This window comes from Mirounga angustirostris, unplaced genomic scaffold (genome assembly GCF_029215605.1).
Source record: "Mirounga angustirostris isolate CCGP_5_RB_7025 unplaced genomic scaffold, mMirAng1.0.hap1 SCAF_1, whole genome shotgun sequence".
Lineage (NCBI taxonomy): Eukaryota > Metazoa > Chordata > Mammalia > Carnivora > Phocidae > Mirounga > Mirounga angustirostris.
In genome coordinates, this window is record NW_026991709.1 from 10,911,697 (window position 1) to 10,930,209 (window position 18,513).

Sequence of the window (18,513 nt, forward strand, 5' to 3'; positions counted from 1 at the left end):
TTCCCGAGCATGTTGATAATGCCTTGTGGGCATCTTTTCTAATTACAAGAAAGAAGGGTTCACACACCCCGACAAAGGATTTTGGTTCAGGAGAGTAAATTTTTAATACAACTGCAGTTGGAACACTTACTTGGTATCAACGGTTAATCAGCAGGAAAGCTAAGCTGGAAACCTAATGTCCAAGAAAGAGAGCGCAGAGTGACTGAGAGTGAAGGCTCCACAGGCAGGCCACTGAGGCCCAAACCTGGCCTGCACCACGTATTGCCATAGTTACTGAAGCTCTTAAAGCCTTGGTCTCTCCATCTGCAAAATGGGAGTACCAGTTAATGCTTGGAGATCCTAGGGTCACTGTGAACCACAAAGCAGCGAGCCATAGTGCCAGCCCGTGGACACCACTTAAAACTGTTAGTTAACTGGTAAGCTCAGCATCACCAAACCAGGTGTATTCGTTTTCAGTGGCCACTGTAGCTCGATGGCTTAAAACCACAGACATGTATGGTCTCAAGTTCTGAAGACCAGAGTTCAAAATCAAGGTGCTGGCAGGGCCAGGCTCCCTGTGAAGACCCTAGAGAAGTGTCCTTCCTTGCCTCTTCCAGGCATTCTCTGGCTTGTGGCTGCATCATTCCCATGTCTGCTTTCATCTTTGCCTGGCCTTTGTGTCCGTGTCATCCCCTCTTCTGTCTCTTCTAAGGACACCCGTGGTTGGATTTAGGCCCCACCCAGATAAACCAGAAGAATCTCACTTCATCTCACTCAATCGCCTCTGTAGATTGTTTTTCCAAATAAGGTCACATTCACAGTTCCACGGGTCAGAACACAGGCACACCTTTTGGGGGACCACCATCCTAGCAATTATACCAAGGTAGAAAGGAGAGGAGGCAGCAGAGGAGTCTAGAAATAACTTGCCTGGGGTGCCTGGGTGGTTCAGTCGTTGGGCGTCTGTTTTCAGCTTGGGTCGTGATCCGAGGGTCCTGGGATCGAGCCCCGAATCGGGCTCCCCGCTCGGCCGGGAGCCTGCTTCTCCCTCTCCCACTCCCCCTGCTTGTGTTCCCTCTCAATGTGTCTCTCTCTGTCAAATAAATAAATAAAATCTTTAAAAAAGAAAAGAAAGAAAGAAAGAAAGAACCTTCCTATGTCCCCCACGCCAGAACAGATATTATGGGCAGGTAGGTATGGGCTCAGTGGCTCATGCTAAATGCCTCGATCACCTCTTCTGGCTCCCAGCACTTCACCCCACCATTGCCGGAACTCACTATCATGGTACTTTTATTTCCCAGGCAGGAAAATGTATGATTTTTTTTTTTTTCTTAAATGAGATCAGATATTTCTTAACATTTTCTAGAGCATCTATGCAGATGGGGCCAGAGGGCCAGCAGAGCTCAATAGGGGAAAAAAACAGGCTCCGCCCTCTGTCACCGGAGCAAAGCAGACCGTAGACAGGAGGCCCCGGGTGCCTTCTGCCCTAGCCCCCCACAGCTCATGACATTGTGCAGGGTCGTAAGCAGGGGCACAGAAGATGGCAGGAACCTTCTGTGCCGGTTGGGATGGATTCAAGAATTTGACTTCCCCAGAGCCAGGCATATCACTGTCGTATTTCGACAAGCTGCCTTTTTAAAAATGGCTTTACAGCAAGGCACTGTTGACAGGACACCCATTTGGAAAGGCTGGTGATTCACTTTGCATACCTCATAATCCCAAATTTACAAATCACCCGAAGATAGCCTTTCAAATTTGGATATTGGAAAAAGAAACTTTGACTATGGCCATGAAGTCCGTGTCAAAGTTTACCAAAAGTTGGTACCAAGGGAGGAACAGACTTCATGTGCTGGTAGGAGCGCAAGGTAGGAATGCTTTCTCATAAGGGGTGGTTCCCCAAACCGACTTGGTTTTACTCATTTGCATTATTTTTCCTCACAGCAGGGAACGGAAATGCAGGCCCCCTGTAATTCAGTTATTTTAGGGCTCTGTAAAAGTCCACATGTATGATTTAAATAATGCTGAGGAACTGTGGTGACTTCTGCCTTTCCTTTATTTCTCTCTGGCCCTCGGGGCACCACTGCCAGACCTTTGGGGGAAAGTGTACAGAGGCAGAGGGCTTCTCAGAAGGCCACCTCCGTGCATATTTGTCTTGTATCTTTGCATTTTATGTTCAAAGCTTTAGCCCCACAGCAGCTTTCTTATTATTGAACAATGGCCTTCAAAGCAGTAAAACAGCCCAATTGTTATGGAGATTAAAGGTACAGATTGCAAAACGCCTGTAAATAAAATCTTCACTGACAAACCCAGTTTCTTTCCATAGACCTTTCTTCCATAATCTCTTTCTGGCAGAACATTTTATGTTTTGATACCAGAGATTCAGTTACCAACCACAGTAAATAAAACAAAATAATTTTTAAAAATAGTACGGAACTCACCCTAAAAACAAACATTGGCCAATCATGTTTATTTTCTGTTTCTTTGTGCACACCTGAGGATTGACAGGGGGGAGAAAGGGAGGTAGTACTTCTTATCCAGTTGATTTTTAATTGTGGAGCTACGGACAGTCTTCAGATTGAGGTATTAGCCAGTTCTGCCGTCCTACGTGGCATGGAATATTATATTTATGTTTAAAAGAAATCAGCAGTTTCGAGACCAAACGGTCTCATGACACCAAGTCCCTGAATGAGCCGTGAGTACCACAGGTTGGGCAGAAAAGACAGTCATTTCCTCCAGACACAGGCTCAAGTGCCACAGTCCTGGGCACCATCATTATTCACGACGCCTTAGGGTCATATTTAGGATCTAGAACATTCCAAATATCTGTTTCAAGATTTTGAAAAACATCTTCCAATTGTGATCCACAGCAAGAGTTTACTACTCCTTTTGTGAAGGTGATTCTCTGTCAGACGGAACCCCCTGTTCTTCCAGCTGGAGGGAGTGTGAGCGAGAGTGGGGAAGAGGTGGTAGAGGACTGTCCAAGGCATCTCATGTCACCAGCGACTACCGGGTGGCCACGAACCCTGAGCTTTAAAACGCACACCGCGAACAGAGTTCTCGTGGCCGCACACCGTCTTGGTTCTTCCGGCTGTCATCGCTGAGTCTACACCTCTGTACGTCAGCGTGAGCAGTGTGGCTTGCTAGGTCTGGGCCACTGTAGTGATGAGCTCGGTTCTGCTGGGAGGACGGGGAGAGGAGGCATTGTGATCCTTCAGCTCTGGGGTTTGGGCGTGGCTGCCGGTGTGTCTAAAGGCGGAGCATCCCTAGGGAAGGCCGGTGAGTTGGCACCACCCTGGGTGTAAGCAGCTCACCCATCCAGGACAGTTAAGTCTCCCAGATCTGAAACTTGCTGATTCCCGCAGAGGATGTCTCTTTACGTACAGGCTTTATTTGTTCAATCTGAGTCATTCCAAGGCCAGATCCAAGACCCAGACAGCTTAGGCTGTGCCAATTCTTCCATCTTTGGGAGAGTTACCAATACACACTTACTGGCAGGAGTATGGCGGGTAAAAGGACATCTCAAGGTAAAAAGGGAGGAGGAAATAATCTGGCCAGCGACTGCGCTTTTTGGAGTCGCAGGTCAGGAAGCGAACATGGTGGTTTTATTAAGTCTCCTGGGGTTACTGCGCTGTGTGGCCACTCGCACTCCATTAGTGCATCTCTCTGCAAGATCAGATGGCAAATTACATGATAAAGTTATTAAAATATCTGTAAAAGTCAGCACAAGCTCAAGGGCTCGACTTGGCATTTCTGCCCATTAAGTGGTTTATTTAGATCGCTTCTCTCGGGGTCTGTTAATCTTCATCTGTACAGTGTTGTAAATTGCTGGCTATGTAGACCTGTCATTGCCTGAGTTTTCAGCCGTGCTGCTCTCGCTGGTCCAAGAGGGCTGGTATCGCAGGGGTGAAAGCATGAGTGTTTGAAACGTGCAGTTATCCCCGCCACCCCCCCGGCCCGCCACCCCCTGCCTGGGTTTTGAACCTGCAGCGTATGTTTGTGATGGTGTCTATAGAACAAAGTAGTTAGAGCTCACAGTTATAGAGACGACTGATGTTGCTGGTTCCTTTCATCCCCACCGCCTGCCACCCCCATGAGGTGCACGACCTCGTCCTGCGGGTCCTGTTGGCTGCGCCTGCGCGGGCGCGGAGCCGCCCAAGTGACCAGGTCCATGGTTTCCTTTACCGCCGAGCCAGGTCCCCCCATCTCATATAAGCAATTAGAGACGTGGTCTTAAACACTAACATTCTGTAATTCTCGACGCTGCAGCTCCTGGAGATTAACGGTCGCTCCTCACATTCTCAGGGAAGCCAGTAGGGATGTCCGAGAACACCTCTGCTCTATTGCCTATGATTAAAAGGCCACCCCCCCCCTTTTTTTTTTTTTGGTAATATTTTTGCTATGGGATCGGGCTTTCTGAGGCACCATATGTTGCTAAATGAGAGAAGTCATTGCCCAGACGTGGATCTGTTTAATTTAATATGATTTTCCACAAATTACAAAGCATGACTTTAAAATTGAATTTGTGCAAAATTACAGATGGCCAATTCAGGTGGAAGGGAGAGAAAATCTTGTTACTCTTATTCCAGAATCTCTTCCCGAATTCCTCATTTGATTCTTTCACGCCTTGGGGGAGGGGGCAAGTGGGGGGGGAGGGGGGATACATTAGAGGCTCTGTAAGGAATTTCTCTTATTTTTCAAACTTTCTCCCTGGTCAGTCATGGCTCCCTCAGAGGGAGACACAGCGGCCTGGACATGTCAAGACAGAACGCCAGTTCTTCTGTCCATCCATCCCATCAGTCAGGATACACCTGTTCCTCCCACCTTATCATCAGAAGGGGACTCGGGAAAAACATGGGAGCCCCCAGAATGCACTTTCTGAGGAAAGCAGAATCTGGATCTATCAATTAACACTAAAATCGATATGGTGGGTAATGGGTATGGACTTTGGAATTCACATCCCAGGTTGGCCGCTCGGGTAGTTATGTGACTTTGGGAAAATCACCGAAATGCTTTGCGCCACTGCTCCCCATCTGTAAAATGGGCATGGTAAGAATAGGACCTGACTCACTGGAGAGTGGTGAGCGTAAGTGAGTTCCTACGTGTATGCGCGGGATGCCTGGCATGCAGTGAGCATCGCATGGGTTTTTTCCTCTTACCTCAGGAGCCTGCTGCGAGGATGGAGGTATATTCTCAAGTATTTAGCATAGAGCCTGGTACACTTCACCCGCTAAATAAATGGTCAGTGTTACTCGTTTTACTCTTACTGTTTGTTTGTACCCGCGTGGGGGACAGTGGAGTCTCACCAGGGTGTTATAATCCGTCCATCCGTCCTGTCAGATGAGCCGCACCTCGTTTTGCAGGAGAACAGTCACCCTGCGGTGGTTTTAGTAGTGTTTTCAGTCAAGTTCCGCTTCCTTGGGGGAACTCCAACAGGCGAGCCCATAACCACTGCTCCGCAAGATCAAATGGGAATGGTGAACTGTTAGAGTTGAAAGGGACCTTACACATCATTGCTCAAAGCATTTTATTTTCCTCCTGAGACCCCCCAAGGCCCCGGGGAAGGACAGGGATTGGCCCAGTTGGAGGCAGACCTGAACTCCCGGTCTTGGGCCTGTCCCGCCTCTGCTTGGGAGGTGGCCACAGAATATAGTCTCTCCTGTCAATATGGAACGTACACTAGGATGTGACACTGCACTCAGCCTTCCATGGCCTTTTTCTGGAAGTACGCTGTCTCCTCAAAGAGTAGGCCCCCACGGTTGGAGTCTGTATCGTGTGCTTCTTGGTGCCTCCATTTTCAAAATGCTGAATTCCATGCTCTGGGAGGAGGGATTTTTCAAAAAGGCAAGGATAGAATACCCCTCTCAAGGCCACGCTCTGTCCCTCTCAGCCCTGCCCCCTGGGGGACAGCAAACGGCTGCAGAGAGGCTGACAGGACACTCCCTGGCCACAAGGCCCACGTGGGCAGCAGTCAGAGATGAACCCTGACCCGTCCCTTACTTGCATGAATCGGACACATTCAGAGAATGTGAATGGTCAGCCTCTTCGGCATTTTTAATGAACCATCTGCAAAAGGATTTCTTTGAACCGAGTTTCACCTTCCTGTGTGATTTTAAGTAAATACCTCCCTGGGCTGATTCCGCCCCCAGGCCCGGGCCCTGGAAGTCTGCTGGCGGCTGGGGCTGGCGGGCCAAAAGGAGGGCTGCAGGGCCAAAAGGAGGGCTGCAGACAGGTGTGCGAGTGTGGTGGGCGGGGCCGGGCAGACACAGCTGTGGGAACACAGCAAAGCTGTGGGGGGGAGCGGGGGGGTCTGGGGACTGGTGCTGAGTGATGGTCCTGCGTCCCAGTTTGGGACCCCCTGCCAACTTCTGCATTTACTCCCTGAACAGTGTGTGGCCGTGCGGACAGGGGAACTAGGGCCAGAGACAGGCGTCCCTTCGATGACCACTGCTGTGATTTCAGAGTCAGGGTCATGGACAGCAAGGCTAAAGCTACCCTGGGACCTTCATGGGCAGAAACCGAATGGCCCTCTGTCAGAGGCACCGTATCTGACATGTTTGTGGCTTCTGGGCTCTCTCCGGTGGCTAAGACCCAGTGACTCGGTTGTCACCTCTCCTACGTGAAACTTAGTGGTTAATCAAGAGAAGTGGGGACTTGAGATCCTGCACTAACTAGCGATGTGGACCTGTCCTCCGGTCTTCACCTCCCACAGTGCACGGTCTTGACGTGTCTTGACCACAGCCCCAGGGGCTTGAGTTCCAGGCCTCGCAGGGCTCTCGAGGCTGGCCTCAGTGGTCTGAGGAGCTCAAGTTTCTAAATAACAGACCACAGGAGGGGGCAATGAAGGAAATTCTGTGAAATGGCCTTTTCTGGCTCAGAGGAACAGATCCACTCAGAAACACAGCATCCAGCAGTCTTGCGAACTTTCTCCCAAGCGTCTTGATTTCCCCTGATTTGGGCAGTTTTTACAGAGACTCTGAACCTCTAACCATGGAGATGAGTAAATCCTAGAAAGCTGGGCTAGAATGAGATGGCCAGCCCCCTCATTAGATCGAGGAGACACTGGGAGCCCAGAGAGGTTAAGTGACTTGTCGAAGATCACACAGCCAGCTCCTATACGCACGTGCTTAGCTCTCCTGCCCGTCCTCCCCAGCCTGAACACATTCCTAGTATTTGGATACGGCAAAGTGAACCTTCCCAAGCAGTCCCTGCAAAACAGCACTTCTGTGAAAGAGGGGCTGTTGGAACAAGATAGGGCAAACACCAGTGTGCCCATGCACTGCTCCACCCAGTTTCTCATCTTTATATTACCTCCCCCCCAAAAAAGGTCTCAAATAACCCAAACAGGCAGGGTCTGATCTGCAGACGGTGTGCAGGCATCCGCCCAAGAAGCTGCCGGTCGGCTGGTCCATCCTCCACTGATTTATGTTGTGTGTGTTAAGCCTTAAATTGTTGAGACTCTGGCTGGCTGCAGTGGTATTACTGGAGGGCTGGTGCATGTTTTCAGCTCACGGAGCTGGCTCTGGCACCGGAGGTGTTGGCCTCAGATCAAGTCCAATCTCACACCTGTCTGAGACAATGAGGGCCTTGTTAGACACATCTCCAGTCAGGGCGGCTCAGGCTGCTTATTTTTCACGTTCAGAACAGGGGGCGGGGGGATCTGGGGGCCAGGCAGAAGCCAAGGCGAGACTGGGAAATGCTGGGGTCAGCTGCCTCCCTTGCCCTCTCCTTCTCCCCCTTCCCTGTCCGTCCCCCCCCCCATTTTATAAACTTTTCCTTATTTTTGGAAATTAAAAACAAACAAACAATACCAACAGTAGCCCTCTTATGAAGGAGAATTTCCCACTGCCAAACAAGAAGCTCGGGGCCTGGTGGAGAATAAGTCCACAGTTACCAAGGGGGTTGAGCCACAGAGTGAAGAGTCAGAGGGGCGTGGGGGGGAGGGGGTAGCCCCCACACCAGTGCCGAAATCCGAGCTTTTTTCCACACCAGTGGGGTCTGTGCAAGAAAGGTTTTCTCTTCTTGTTCTTCCCCTTCCATTGCTGACATTTGAGTGCCTGGGGCAGTAAGCAGAGGGGAATGTTTCCCCAGCTCGGAGTTACTCGCTGATGAACCAGCAAACTGTTCTGCCCCGCTCTGTCCCTCCAGTCCCTTGTAACACAGGGCCCGCCTGCGCTTACGTCTGCAGACCCTTTGCAGATCCAGCTCTTCAGAGACCCCGACCCGAGGCAGCCACTGGGCAGGACCTCTTCTGGGTCCAGGTCAGCAGCTCTCAAGGCTGACGGCTGTGAAGGGTCATTACTCAGTCAAAGCCACCCTGAAATGACTAGCATTGCATGGGACCACACGATGTGCAAGCCCTTGGGATAAAAATCAAGCAAGAGCTTCCCGGAGTTATGAAAGCCACCCTTTTCTGCCGGACCCCACAGTAGGCCCCTCGCTAGCACCTAGTGACTCCTCCCGAGTGGACCTGTCACGTCTCGGAGGCTTGTAACAAATCTCTCCGCTTCCTTCTTGGTAAGCGAGGCTCTCACCTGAGCCGGGACGCACGTAGGTACCACGGTCACTCCATTCTGCTTGTCCTCCAACGACAAACAGGTAGTCCCCATCCTTTCAGCTGCAAAAACCCGGCTTAAGCGCTAAGTCCCATTGCTGACTCATAGCTTCAGCCTCAGAGACACAGCGGGGAAAATGTGCAGGCTGCTTATTTTATCTGAGGCCTGGGACTTCAGAGCAAATCACTTTGAACTCCACTGCCCTGCTTTCTCTCTGCGCACATCAGCCGGCTTCCCCCAGGACACCTTTTCCGAGGCAGCCAGCAGAGTGAGGCGTGCGTGGGAAGCAGCAAGGAGGGATAGAAAACATGGGGACTTCCGGCTCCCTCCTTCCCCGGGGTTTGAACCCCTTCCATGTGACCTTGAGTGACAACTCAGGGGAAGAGCCTGAGCCGTGGGAGGGGGCATCGCTGCTAAGCCCGTGGCCTTCTGGGAGGCCAGGGGTGGCCCTGCGAAGCCTCCTCTTTGAGGCCACTCCGTCTGACCTCATGGCCTGCGGAGGATGGTGGCAGAGGAAGCAGATGTGGCCCCCTCAAGCCATCTGGTGGCCAAGGAGGACCGGATACAGAAGCCAAACCTGCTCCTACTGAGATCACTTTAAGCACAGGCTTCTCATCGACTTCTCTGGTCCTGCCTCGGCCTGTCTCTGGGCCATGAGGTTTCCATCCCTCTCCTGAGCCATCCAGGTTCCGAAATGACCAAGTGGAAGCAGACAAGGGGTGGGGGTGGGGGGAGGCTGGAGCACTGAGGTTCCTGTGAGCTGCTGCCTTACCTGCCTCCTCCTCTGACCTCTAAACACCCACCCCTGCCTCCCCCTGACCCTGCCATTCTTCAGGGCACCTCCCTGCCCCCTCTCTTTCCCCTCCAGTGATCGAGCTGGTCCGTCTTCTCTCCTCTGGAGCCCATCCGTTGGGGCCTGAGACTCCACCATCTCCCCATGCCATGCCCCATTGTTACCCGATGGGGTGCACGTTGCTGATGCCCTGACTGTCCTGGGCTCCTGGGAACAACGACCCAAGATTTCCCTCTGTGCTTTAAGATCATCCAGACCTAGAAACCGACTGATGAGATGTTTTCCAAGCATCCCCGAGCCCTGAGCACCTGCACCCTCTCCTCCCCATCTCCAGTCATAGTTCCGAGAGCAACAGGCTCGCCTCGAAGGCTCAGGCAGGCAGGAACTGTCTCTCCTACTTCTCCAGACCCCCACGACCCTAGCCCAGATCTCCAGGGTAAGGGGTGAGTGGGAGTCATTGAGGAAGATTTTCCCTGCTCTCGGGACAGCAGGTCAAAACTGGTGATTGACACGTTTTCACCTCAATTCCAAAATTCTCCACCCGGAATGAGTTCCTTCCTCCCAAGGCACCAATTGTAGGGCAGAGCCTTGCATCTTGGTTCTGCGACTGACCCTTCTTCCTCCTCCCAGAGCCCAGCTGAGAGCCTGGGGGAGGGAGCCTCAGTGGCCCCACCAGGTGACAACATACCTGCCCCTTTCCCTTCACTTCTGTGACGAGGAAGAAGATGGGAAGTGTCTCTGCTTCTTGAGCTTCTGACCCCATTACCTTCTACAGCCTTCTGTTTTTTAAAGCTACCCTTTTCTTTTGCTGCCCCCGCCACCCCCCAGGCCAGACCCTCTTGTGTCACTGCCTTTCCTTGCCATCTGCCTTGCTCCTCAGACAGCTCACCTCAGACTGTCTTCCAAATACCTGAACCTGGTTTTACGAATTTAATTAGAGATTTGGACCCCAATGTATGAATAGGTTGTTTACCCACTACTTCCTTGGAACCCCATCCTCCCACCTCACTGCTGCCTCCCAGACACCTGCGCTCTGCCCCCTCCCCCCATGTTCAGGTGTGTCCCTGTGTCGCCTCCTTCCCTAAAAGCATTCCTGATTCTTCCTGGTTACGGCACTTTTCAAATCTATCCTTCCATCCATCCACTCTTGACCTTGGTGGCCCCCCTCCCTGCCCACCTGTAACCAAGCCTCTTTCCCCAACGGACCCGTTGCCCGGCCTTGGGACCCCAGGCCCCCCAGCACCGAAACATTTCACCGCCACCCCCGCGATGTCTTCACCATGTGTCTAAGACAGACAACAAAAGCCAAGTCACCCCCTGCTCATCCCCTGTTGTGGTGTCGCATTATGATCTTCAGCTGGTGGATGAAGGACCATTCCAACCCACCCATGCTGGCCCGCCCGTCTGTCTGAAAAAATAGCAGAATGTGGACCATCTGGGGGGGGGGCGGGGGAGGCCATTTGTCACCCTCTTTGTCAACCCTCCCTTTCGCTTTCTTCACCTCCTCTTCCCTCAGTTCCTCAGAAGCCTCTTTTGTTCCAGGCCAGGGGAAAGTACTTCGGACGTGTTGTTGAGACTGGTTTGCTGTTTTGTTCAAAGACAGGAAGTTCCTGTTTATTGGAAAGGTTGTTCATTTCCAAAGACGTTCCATAGCCAAGCAGCTATAGGATGATTTCTCACTGCCTTTTCTCGGGGTGATACACAATACAAAAAAATAATAATAATCATAATAAACCAATGAGAGCAAGAGAGTCAGTGAACACAAAAGGAGATGTTATAATAGGTTTTTGTTGGTACTTGCATTTTCTTGTTGAAAAGCAGCAAAGACCCTGAGGTACAGAGGTGTGGACAGAAGGCTGATGTTATCTGGCCCCTAGAAATCCTGCCTGGAGTCCAGTGGCAGGCAGGATCCAGAACTCAAAAAGACGGAGGCAACTGGTCCTGCTCAGTACAAACGGTGCTTTTAGTCTTCGGTAAACAGCCTGTGCCCCAGGGCTCAAATCCTTCAAAAGTTTGCCTAGGTAATTGCGTTTCATTGCTGTCTGGCATGTGCTCATCAGTCTAATCTGGAGGTTCAGACAGCCAGGCCAAAGCCTGCGAGACTGGAGGAGAACGAGACCGTGAATTTAATCCACTTGAAAGACAGACTAATACAAGTGCGGCTAACTCATTATTTTAAGTGATGTGAGCCGAAAAGGGTATGGCACTTTCCATAAAAGGGCTTAAAATGGGCACGTTGCAGCCACTTGGCGGTTGAAGGCCATTAGAAGGAAAGGCGGAACCAGGGCGACGATCGGATCCTTGCAGCTGCCTCCTTGTTTCTGGAAGCCTGCCCCCTCCCCATGACCACCCCAAGACACAGGGGGCTCGGAGGGAAATGCTGCCGCCCCCCTCCCCCAACTTTGACTTGAGGCATTCATGAATTCACAGCAACAGACACCAAATTTCATTTGAGATTTGGGGGTGTTGGGGCTCAGTTTCAGGGTGGAAAGGGGATATAAATGGAGTAAGGGCTTCCCAGGCAGCCCCGCAGAGCTCAGAATTCCAGGCCTGTACGCAGAAGAAAGGATCCCTTCCCCTGTGTCCACTGGGCGCTGTGCTTAGCAATTCCTTCTTTTTTTTTCTTTTTCTTTCTTTCTTTTTTTTCTTTTTGAGAGTCAGACCAGTTTTTTTTGTTTTGTTTTGTCAGTATATGGTAACTAGGCTGGGGGCAGGGGTCTCACAGTAAAGAAACAGCCCTCTGCAAAGAACCAGAAGGTCTGTCCCCTGCCCCCTCACCAGCCCACCACAGGGAGCAGAGAGTCACGTCACCTGTCCAGGCTTTGGCCTTCTCCGAGCTGGGGCTGGCTCAGAAAGTCTCTGAGGTCGCTTTCTGTGCTATCATTCCCTGAGACGTTGGAATGAAACCTTAGAAATGTTGACAGTGATTTGCATCATTATCTAGTTACATGTGACTCATGCCCGGGAAGCTCAGGAAAGGCAAGCACTAGCCTGTCCCCTTCCCAGGTGGCAAAGCTGACGGTCAGCTCAGGAGTGATCTTGTTGGTCGTTTACACCTGCATCTCACCCAGGACGCGGCCTGCCAGCTTTAAGTCTGGGTGCCAGGCCATGAGGCTGTGAGAAAGAGTCATCCCGAATCCTGGCATGGGGGAGCAGTTCTCCCTGGGCACAGCCCAACGGCTGAGGCCACATGGGCAGACCGTGGCCCCCAGCGCCCCTGGTTCCCACAAGGGCTCCAAAAGGTTCCCAGCACACCCCTTCTCTCCTCAACACCCCTGAGTCTCATGTGCCCCGTGCCTGGGGTGTGTGCCTAGCCTGGCCTGGGTCTTCCTCAGGCACCCCTGACATTTGGGGCCAGATCATTCTCTGCCATGGCGGTGGGGGGCATTCTGTGTGTTGTGGGATGTTTAGCGGCACCCCTGGCCTCCACCCACTAGATGCCAGGAGCAGCCTTCACCCTAGTTGTAATGACCAGAAATATTTCCAGACATTGCCCCGTGTCCCCTGGAGGAGAAACAGCCCCGATTGAGAACATTCTGGGAAAGTCACAAGGATCTCGTGGTCCACAGAGGCGCTCCAGGCCTGCAACAAAGGGGGGTTGCTCGGGCGTCTCTACTCGGTAGTGAACCAGTTTTGACACCTTACTTCGGTTCTCCGTAGGTCATCCCTTTTGTGGAGCAAGAGTTTCCTAGTCTGCTATCTCACACACTCCTTTCAAAATTTTTTTTTTTTTTTTTAATTCTTCTGTGTTAGTCCAAGTCACTGAAAACCTATTGCTTCTCTGAGAAAGCCTTCCTTGACCTTGTAAATCAAAGCAGTCCTCTGGAGGGAGGTTTCCCACCGCTGGGCTCGGTATCATCTTTCTCAGGGTGACCTCATCTATTAAAGTATGAAGGTTGTATTTGAAATACCATTTACTTTCTCTAAGTCAATAAATGAAGCTGTGGATCTTTAGATCATCAGAGGTCTGCTTATTACCAAGAGTTTTTGTGTGTGTGTCATTTTTTAAAATCGAGACCCGTGCTGGAGTTTAAAAGAATTCCGGCAGATTTCCATTTGCCTTTCTGAATCAGTTTGGGGTGATATTCCTCTGCGAGTGTAGATTGCCCCTAGATGAATCTGACTTTATTAGTTTATGTCCTTTGTTCAGAGCACCAGGGATGAGCTTGTGAAAGCACGCGCGGCTCTTATCTTCAAAGCTCCCCTTTATGCAGCAAAAGTGCACCTCAGCAACCTGTGTTACTAATCTATGGCGGTCCCAATTAGTTCACATCAAGGTCAGTCCTTTGGGGGGTGCAAACCGGCTGCAGACTTAAGGGAACAAGTTCCTCTCGTGCAGAGCTTGCGTGAAGGTGGGGGAGAAGGCAGCCGCAGAGGCGTCAGACAAAAGCGGGGGTTGTCCGCTCCCACTCCCCCGGGAGAGGTTGATAGCGACTCCCCCCCACACCGGCTCACAAGCCAAAGAAACCCAGTTATTCTAAAGAACCCAAAACTAGCATGGAACCTGCCGCCCCATGAGGAAGCTGTTTTGGGCTCCTCTTCAATGTCTTGCTCCGATGGCAAATATCCTAGTGCTTTTGCAGCTGTTGCAACATAAAGAGAAGCATTAAGAGAGCCACTTCTTGGGGACTTTTGACGAATGGAGAAGCCTTGGGCTTAAGAAGTATAATGAACACGACTCCTCTAAGACTTTGTCTGTGAAAAAGAAGCCAGACCCGGTGGGTCGGGAGCATGTTGAGTTTTAGGAATGAAGGATGATGCTGAGCTCACAGTGGCCCATCCTGCCACGTCTCCGAGGCCACGAACGGAAGACAGTAAATCCGTGAATCACAGAGGTCCCAGGTCTCCACTGCAGAGTGGGGGGTGAGACCCCTCTTATGCGAAGAGAATATGCATCCTTGGCCTGCCTCATGTCCGTGGGGGAACGAGAGGGTCCATAGCCAACTAGAATGGCAGTGCCCTTTAAGAGGGAGAAGTTCATTGTTCGGTCCGTTCAGAGACATGCCCCATAGTTTTATGGGCGCTCAGAGCATTGGAGGTGAAGGGACGGCGGGATCCACACCGCGCTCGCCGCTCCCTCCAGGCACACGCTGCGTCTTCGTGCCTGGGGCCAAAGGCAGGAGGCTCGGTTGCTCGGATGCTCGCGGAGGTGCGGAAGGGGGCGGGCCTCCCCAGCCCCGGCCTCCTGGTTGCTGCCTTGGGAATTCCCGGAGCCGGCTGGATGCGTGGGAAAGGAAAACAAGGAGCGGGTGCAGGTCGGGGAAGAAAAGTCATGGCAGGACAGCACAGCGAGCGTGAGGAAAACGGGAGCATGCTGAAGCAGACACTGAGCCAGTGGTTTATGGAAGGAGGCCAGGCGCTTCAGCTTGGGAAGCTCACCTACTCCCCTTCAAGGGGGTAGCGCCCAATGGAAGATCCTCAAGAAAGAGCGGCTGCCTCTCGGCATGGGTCCCACCTCGGAAGGTAAAGAACAACAGGGTGTCCTGGGTTGGCGAAGCTCAGCATCTGGATGTCTGGATTTCGGTGCGCTGGCCAGCAGGGCGCGACACGCGGGCACCCAGCAGCCCGCTTGGGCAGAGCAGCTGTGGGGCTCCCCCTGAGGGAGGCTGGTGCTCAGCGGCAGCAAGGGCTTCGGTCCCCTCTGGGTAACCTGCCGCGTACCGCCTGCCCGAACCTCACACGTGCTCCCCGCGAAACCATGTTTTCCCTGCGGAAGGGCTCGGGGGCACTTCGGCGCCTCGCAGGTGGGGAAACTGAGTCTCCAGGGGATTAAGTCACTTGGCCCCAGCACACCGCGAGTGAAGGGCGAGTCAGGGGCTTGGCCCTAATCTCTCCCAACTCCCAAAGGACAGATAGTCTTGCTCGGCTCTTGCTCCGGCCCTCCTGATTGTCTGAGGGACAGCCCCCGGCCATGGTTCCCAAATCCTGGAACTGTTTGGGGGGCTACCCAAACCAAAGGCTAGGGAAACATCCTTGCGGGTGCCCTGCCAGCGCTCTCTAGATACTGTGTTGTGCTGCGTTCTTGCTTCCCCCTTCACGTGACTCCTGATTTTATTAGAATGCCATGCTGCAGGGTGTGCTGGTCAAACCAGAGTGTCCGGCCGAAAAACCCAGAAAGAGTGCATTCAGGTCCACGCCGCATGGGAGCAGAGGACACAGAGGCTGCCTGAACGGCTCCAGCCACTCAAAAAATCTGTCAAACAGTCGTTCACTTTTTACAAAACCACCAAAGTGCTAAAGTAAAATCTAGGGTTGCCTCTGGGAGAAAGCCCAGCGGGGAAAGCCATGATGGCACTGGTGGGAGGGTGGCCTCCCACTCTCTCGGCCCCGAGCCACCTCTGTGTCTCCCACGAGAGATGTGCCTGAGGCCAGGTGTTGGCTGGAGGGAGGCGCGTGGACACAGAGGGCTGGGGGCGACAGAGCTGGATGGAGTGGCCTCAGGGGAAGCCAGGTCGCAAAATGATATGACGCATAGCTGTTGTGTCTCTTTCTGAGCTGGGCTCCAGAGCGTCTCTTCCAATACTGACAGCTCACGGGGTAGGGGTCAGTCGTCCTGCGGCCCTGGAGGCCCCAAAGCTAGCATCACTCCTTCTTTTCTGGCCTGCTGCCACCCTGAGGCATTACAAGGGCCCTAGCAAAGCTCGGCCACGTTACTTAACAGGAGCTGCCCAAGGGACAGCTCTTACTGAATCTACTTAGTCACAGAGATCTCTGGTGTCTCTCTGGGGAGTCCAATGGGCTCCTCCTCAGCAGCACAGGGCCTTCCAGTGACAGTCTGGACTGTGGCTTGGCTCTGACAGTCTCCCGCCCTGTGCCATGGGCCAACGATGCTCAAACCTGCATGGTCCTCTTTATAGCATGTGCTACCCCCGTGGAATGTTCCTTCAGAAGATTCCGTTTCTTCAGCTTCGGGGGATCCCGGGTGATGCTGTGCCACTCCTGCTTGGAGCTTCCCCCTTCGAGGTGTCTGTCATTTGTTTCCTGCGAGGGAGGGTCTTCATTCTACGTCAAGGGCGCGATCCCGAGCTCGGAGCTGCCAGAAATTTCCCCGCAGTTGACACAGTATTTCGTCCCTTTCCAGGAGCTGCAAAGAGGGCAAAGGGGCTAGAGAATGAGGGGATGGGACCAGAAAGCCATCTTTGCCGTTCATGTTTTGAGATGTTCATTGGAGAAGAATGGAAGAAGGGCAGGAAGTTAACAACGCAATCATGGAATCATTCGAACATGGCCAGTGGGCTGGCCTTACAGGAATTTACACAGCCCGCCTCTACAATCAGCGCGGGCCTGGAAAGCGTGTTCGGGGTCAGAGGTGCAGAAAGTGAGAGTGAAGAAAATCTTCACCAGAAGGGTGTCTGCAGTGGATGTTTGTTTAACCAAGTGCGGGGCAGTGATCTATCTGCAAGGGAAGGCAGGGGGAAGACCAGAAGGTGCCTTCTGTTCCCTCAAAACCATAGTCCCCCCATGGGAACCGAAGGCTACTCTCCCTCTGCCCCGGGGACACGGTGCTGGCAGAGAACAGGAGGTGTTTATCCACACACCCATCTTTTCTAGAAGCCAGTGACTTACCCCCTAGCCCTTCGTCAGAAACGACTGTGCCCGAATCCAGAGCCTTTTTCCAGACGCGCCTCAGACTGATGGGGCTGAGGGGAGAGGCCTCATGGCAAAAGTTGAACTGTTTCCCCTGGGAAGTGTCTGGCAACTCTAATGAGGACCAGCACTTTGCATTTATAGAGCGCCTTTCATCTGTGGTTCTCAAAGCTGCTCCACAAACATTAATTAACTTTCACACCTGTGAGGCAGGTGAGGCTGGTTGCCCCCATTTTTAGAGATGAGGAAACAGGTTTGAGAGGAAAAGGGCTGTAGTGAGCCACCAGGGCTGGGGGCGGCTCTGCTGGAAGGAACTGGTTTTCTAGATTCCCAGCGGCCCTGACCCAGTGGCCCCGAGTGCAAACCCAGGGGGCCTCCCCGGGGGCCAGGCTCAGAATATGGGTCCCAGAGGCTGTGCATGGGGGAGACGTGGCCCTCCTGCAGGCAGCCTGCCACCTCCCAGGCCCCGTGATCTGGATGGGACCCCTCAAAACCCTGAAGGCCTTTAAAACGCAGCATCCCCGGGCAGGTCTCTGCCCGGGCTTGGTGCTGGATGCTTCCCTTCAGAGTAATTGCTGGAACAATGACTGCATCTTAGCTGTACATGACTAACCAAGATGTCTGTAGCCGGCAGAGACAACGGTTGGCAAATACCAGAGCTATTTCACAACCTCGCTTTTTTCCAGGATCCAAAGCTGGTAGGAGCTGACTCACATTATCATGGGGTTTCACCGATAGCAACAACGTGCGAATCCCGTGTCTGCTACCTGGGCGCCCTTCTAGGTGACTGCTAGCCCTCCTTCCTTGTGCCATGCTGCGTCCTGACTCCCTGCCGCAGAGGCCGGAGGAAACGGCGCTGAAGGACAGTGGGACTTCACCAGGGAAATGCCTCTTTCAGAGCAGAGAAGAACCCAGGGCCTGGGGCCACGACAGCACGGGGTTCTGAACGTAGCAGCAGAGCCCCGGGGGGCAGCCTTTTGTTTGCAGGGGAGCCCAGATCTTCCCTCCCAAGGGTCCCAGACGGGGAGATGCAAGCCACCACCACCAGGGCCCGCCCTGACACATCACCCTGGAAACTGACTCACATCTCTGAGCCCTGAGTCATATCCTGTTGTGCGTTTGGAGACGTCCAAGAGGGCATTACACCAGCTACCCATGACTGAGATGAATCTGAAGGGCACCCTGGGAACTACCCAGCCGTCTTCCAAACAGAAAGAGGGAAAAAAATCCTCTAGGGAAAAAATACCAGGACGGCCCTGAGGGCTTCTATGTTCACCAAGCAGGTTTGGCTCTTAAAAATAGACGCTGGGGCCCCGTGACATACATAACTGTCTGGTCTCTGTTTTTAAACTGCTCTGAAAGGTTACCAAAAGGTCGCATCTTTTAAAGATATCAGCTGAAGAGCCAAAGGAAGGGCCTTCTAACTATAGTAGCCACGGTACAGAGTCACCAACCTCCTCCTGGCCCAGGGCAGAGAGAAGATGGTGGTGCTGTTGGGAATCCACGTTTTGAGGGTGGGCATTCAAGACCCCAGAGAGGTAGGTGGTCGAGTAGAACCAAGAGCGGTCTCTGGCCATGCTCTCCTGTGTGGCCTTGTGGGGGCCT

The 18,513-nt window shown here is 52.7% G+C and overlaps 1 protein-coding gene across 3 annotated transcripts in view; it reads left to right on the forward strand.

Moving 5' to 3' along the window:
- The window catches only part of RUNX1 (RUNX family transcription factor 1), a 90,806-nt gene that overhangs the window by 57,854 nt on the left and 14,439 nt on the right, over positions 1 to 18,513 (forward strand). Inside the window, exon 5 of one of the 3 annotated variants that reach the window (XM_064579115.1) lies at positions 4,692 to 6,237. The exons of the other annotated variants lie outside the window; for them this stretch is intronic. Coding sequence (XP_064435185.1) covers positions 4,692 to 4,855 — 164 coding nt within the window. The 3' untranslated portion in view covers positions 4,856 to 6,237. Of the gene's footprint in view, positions 1 to 4,691; positions 6,238 to 18,513 lie in introns of those variants that run through there. 3 annotated transcript variants of the gene reach the window in all.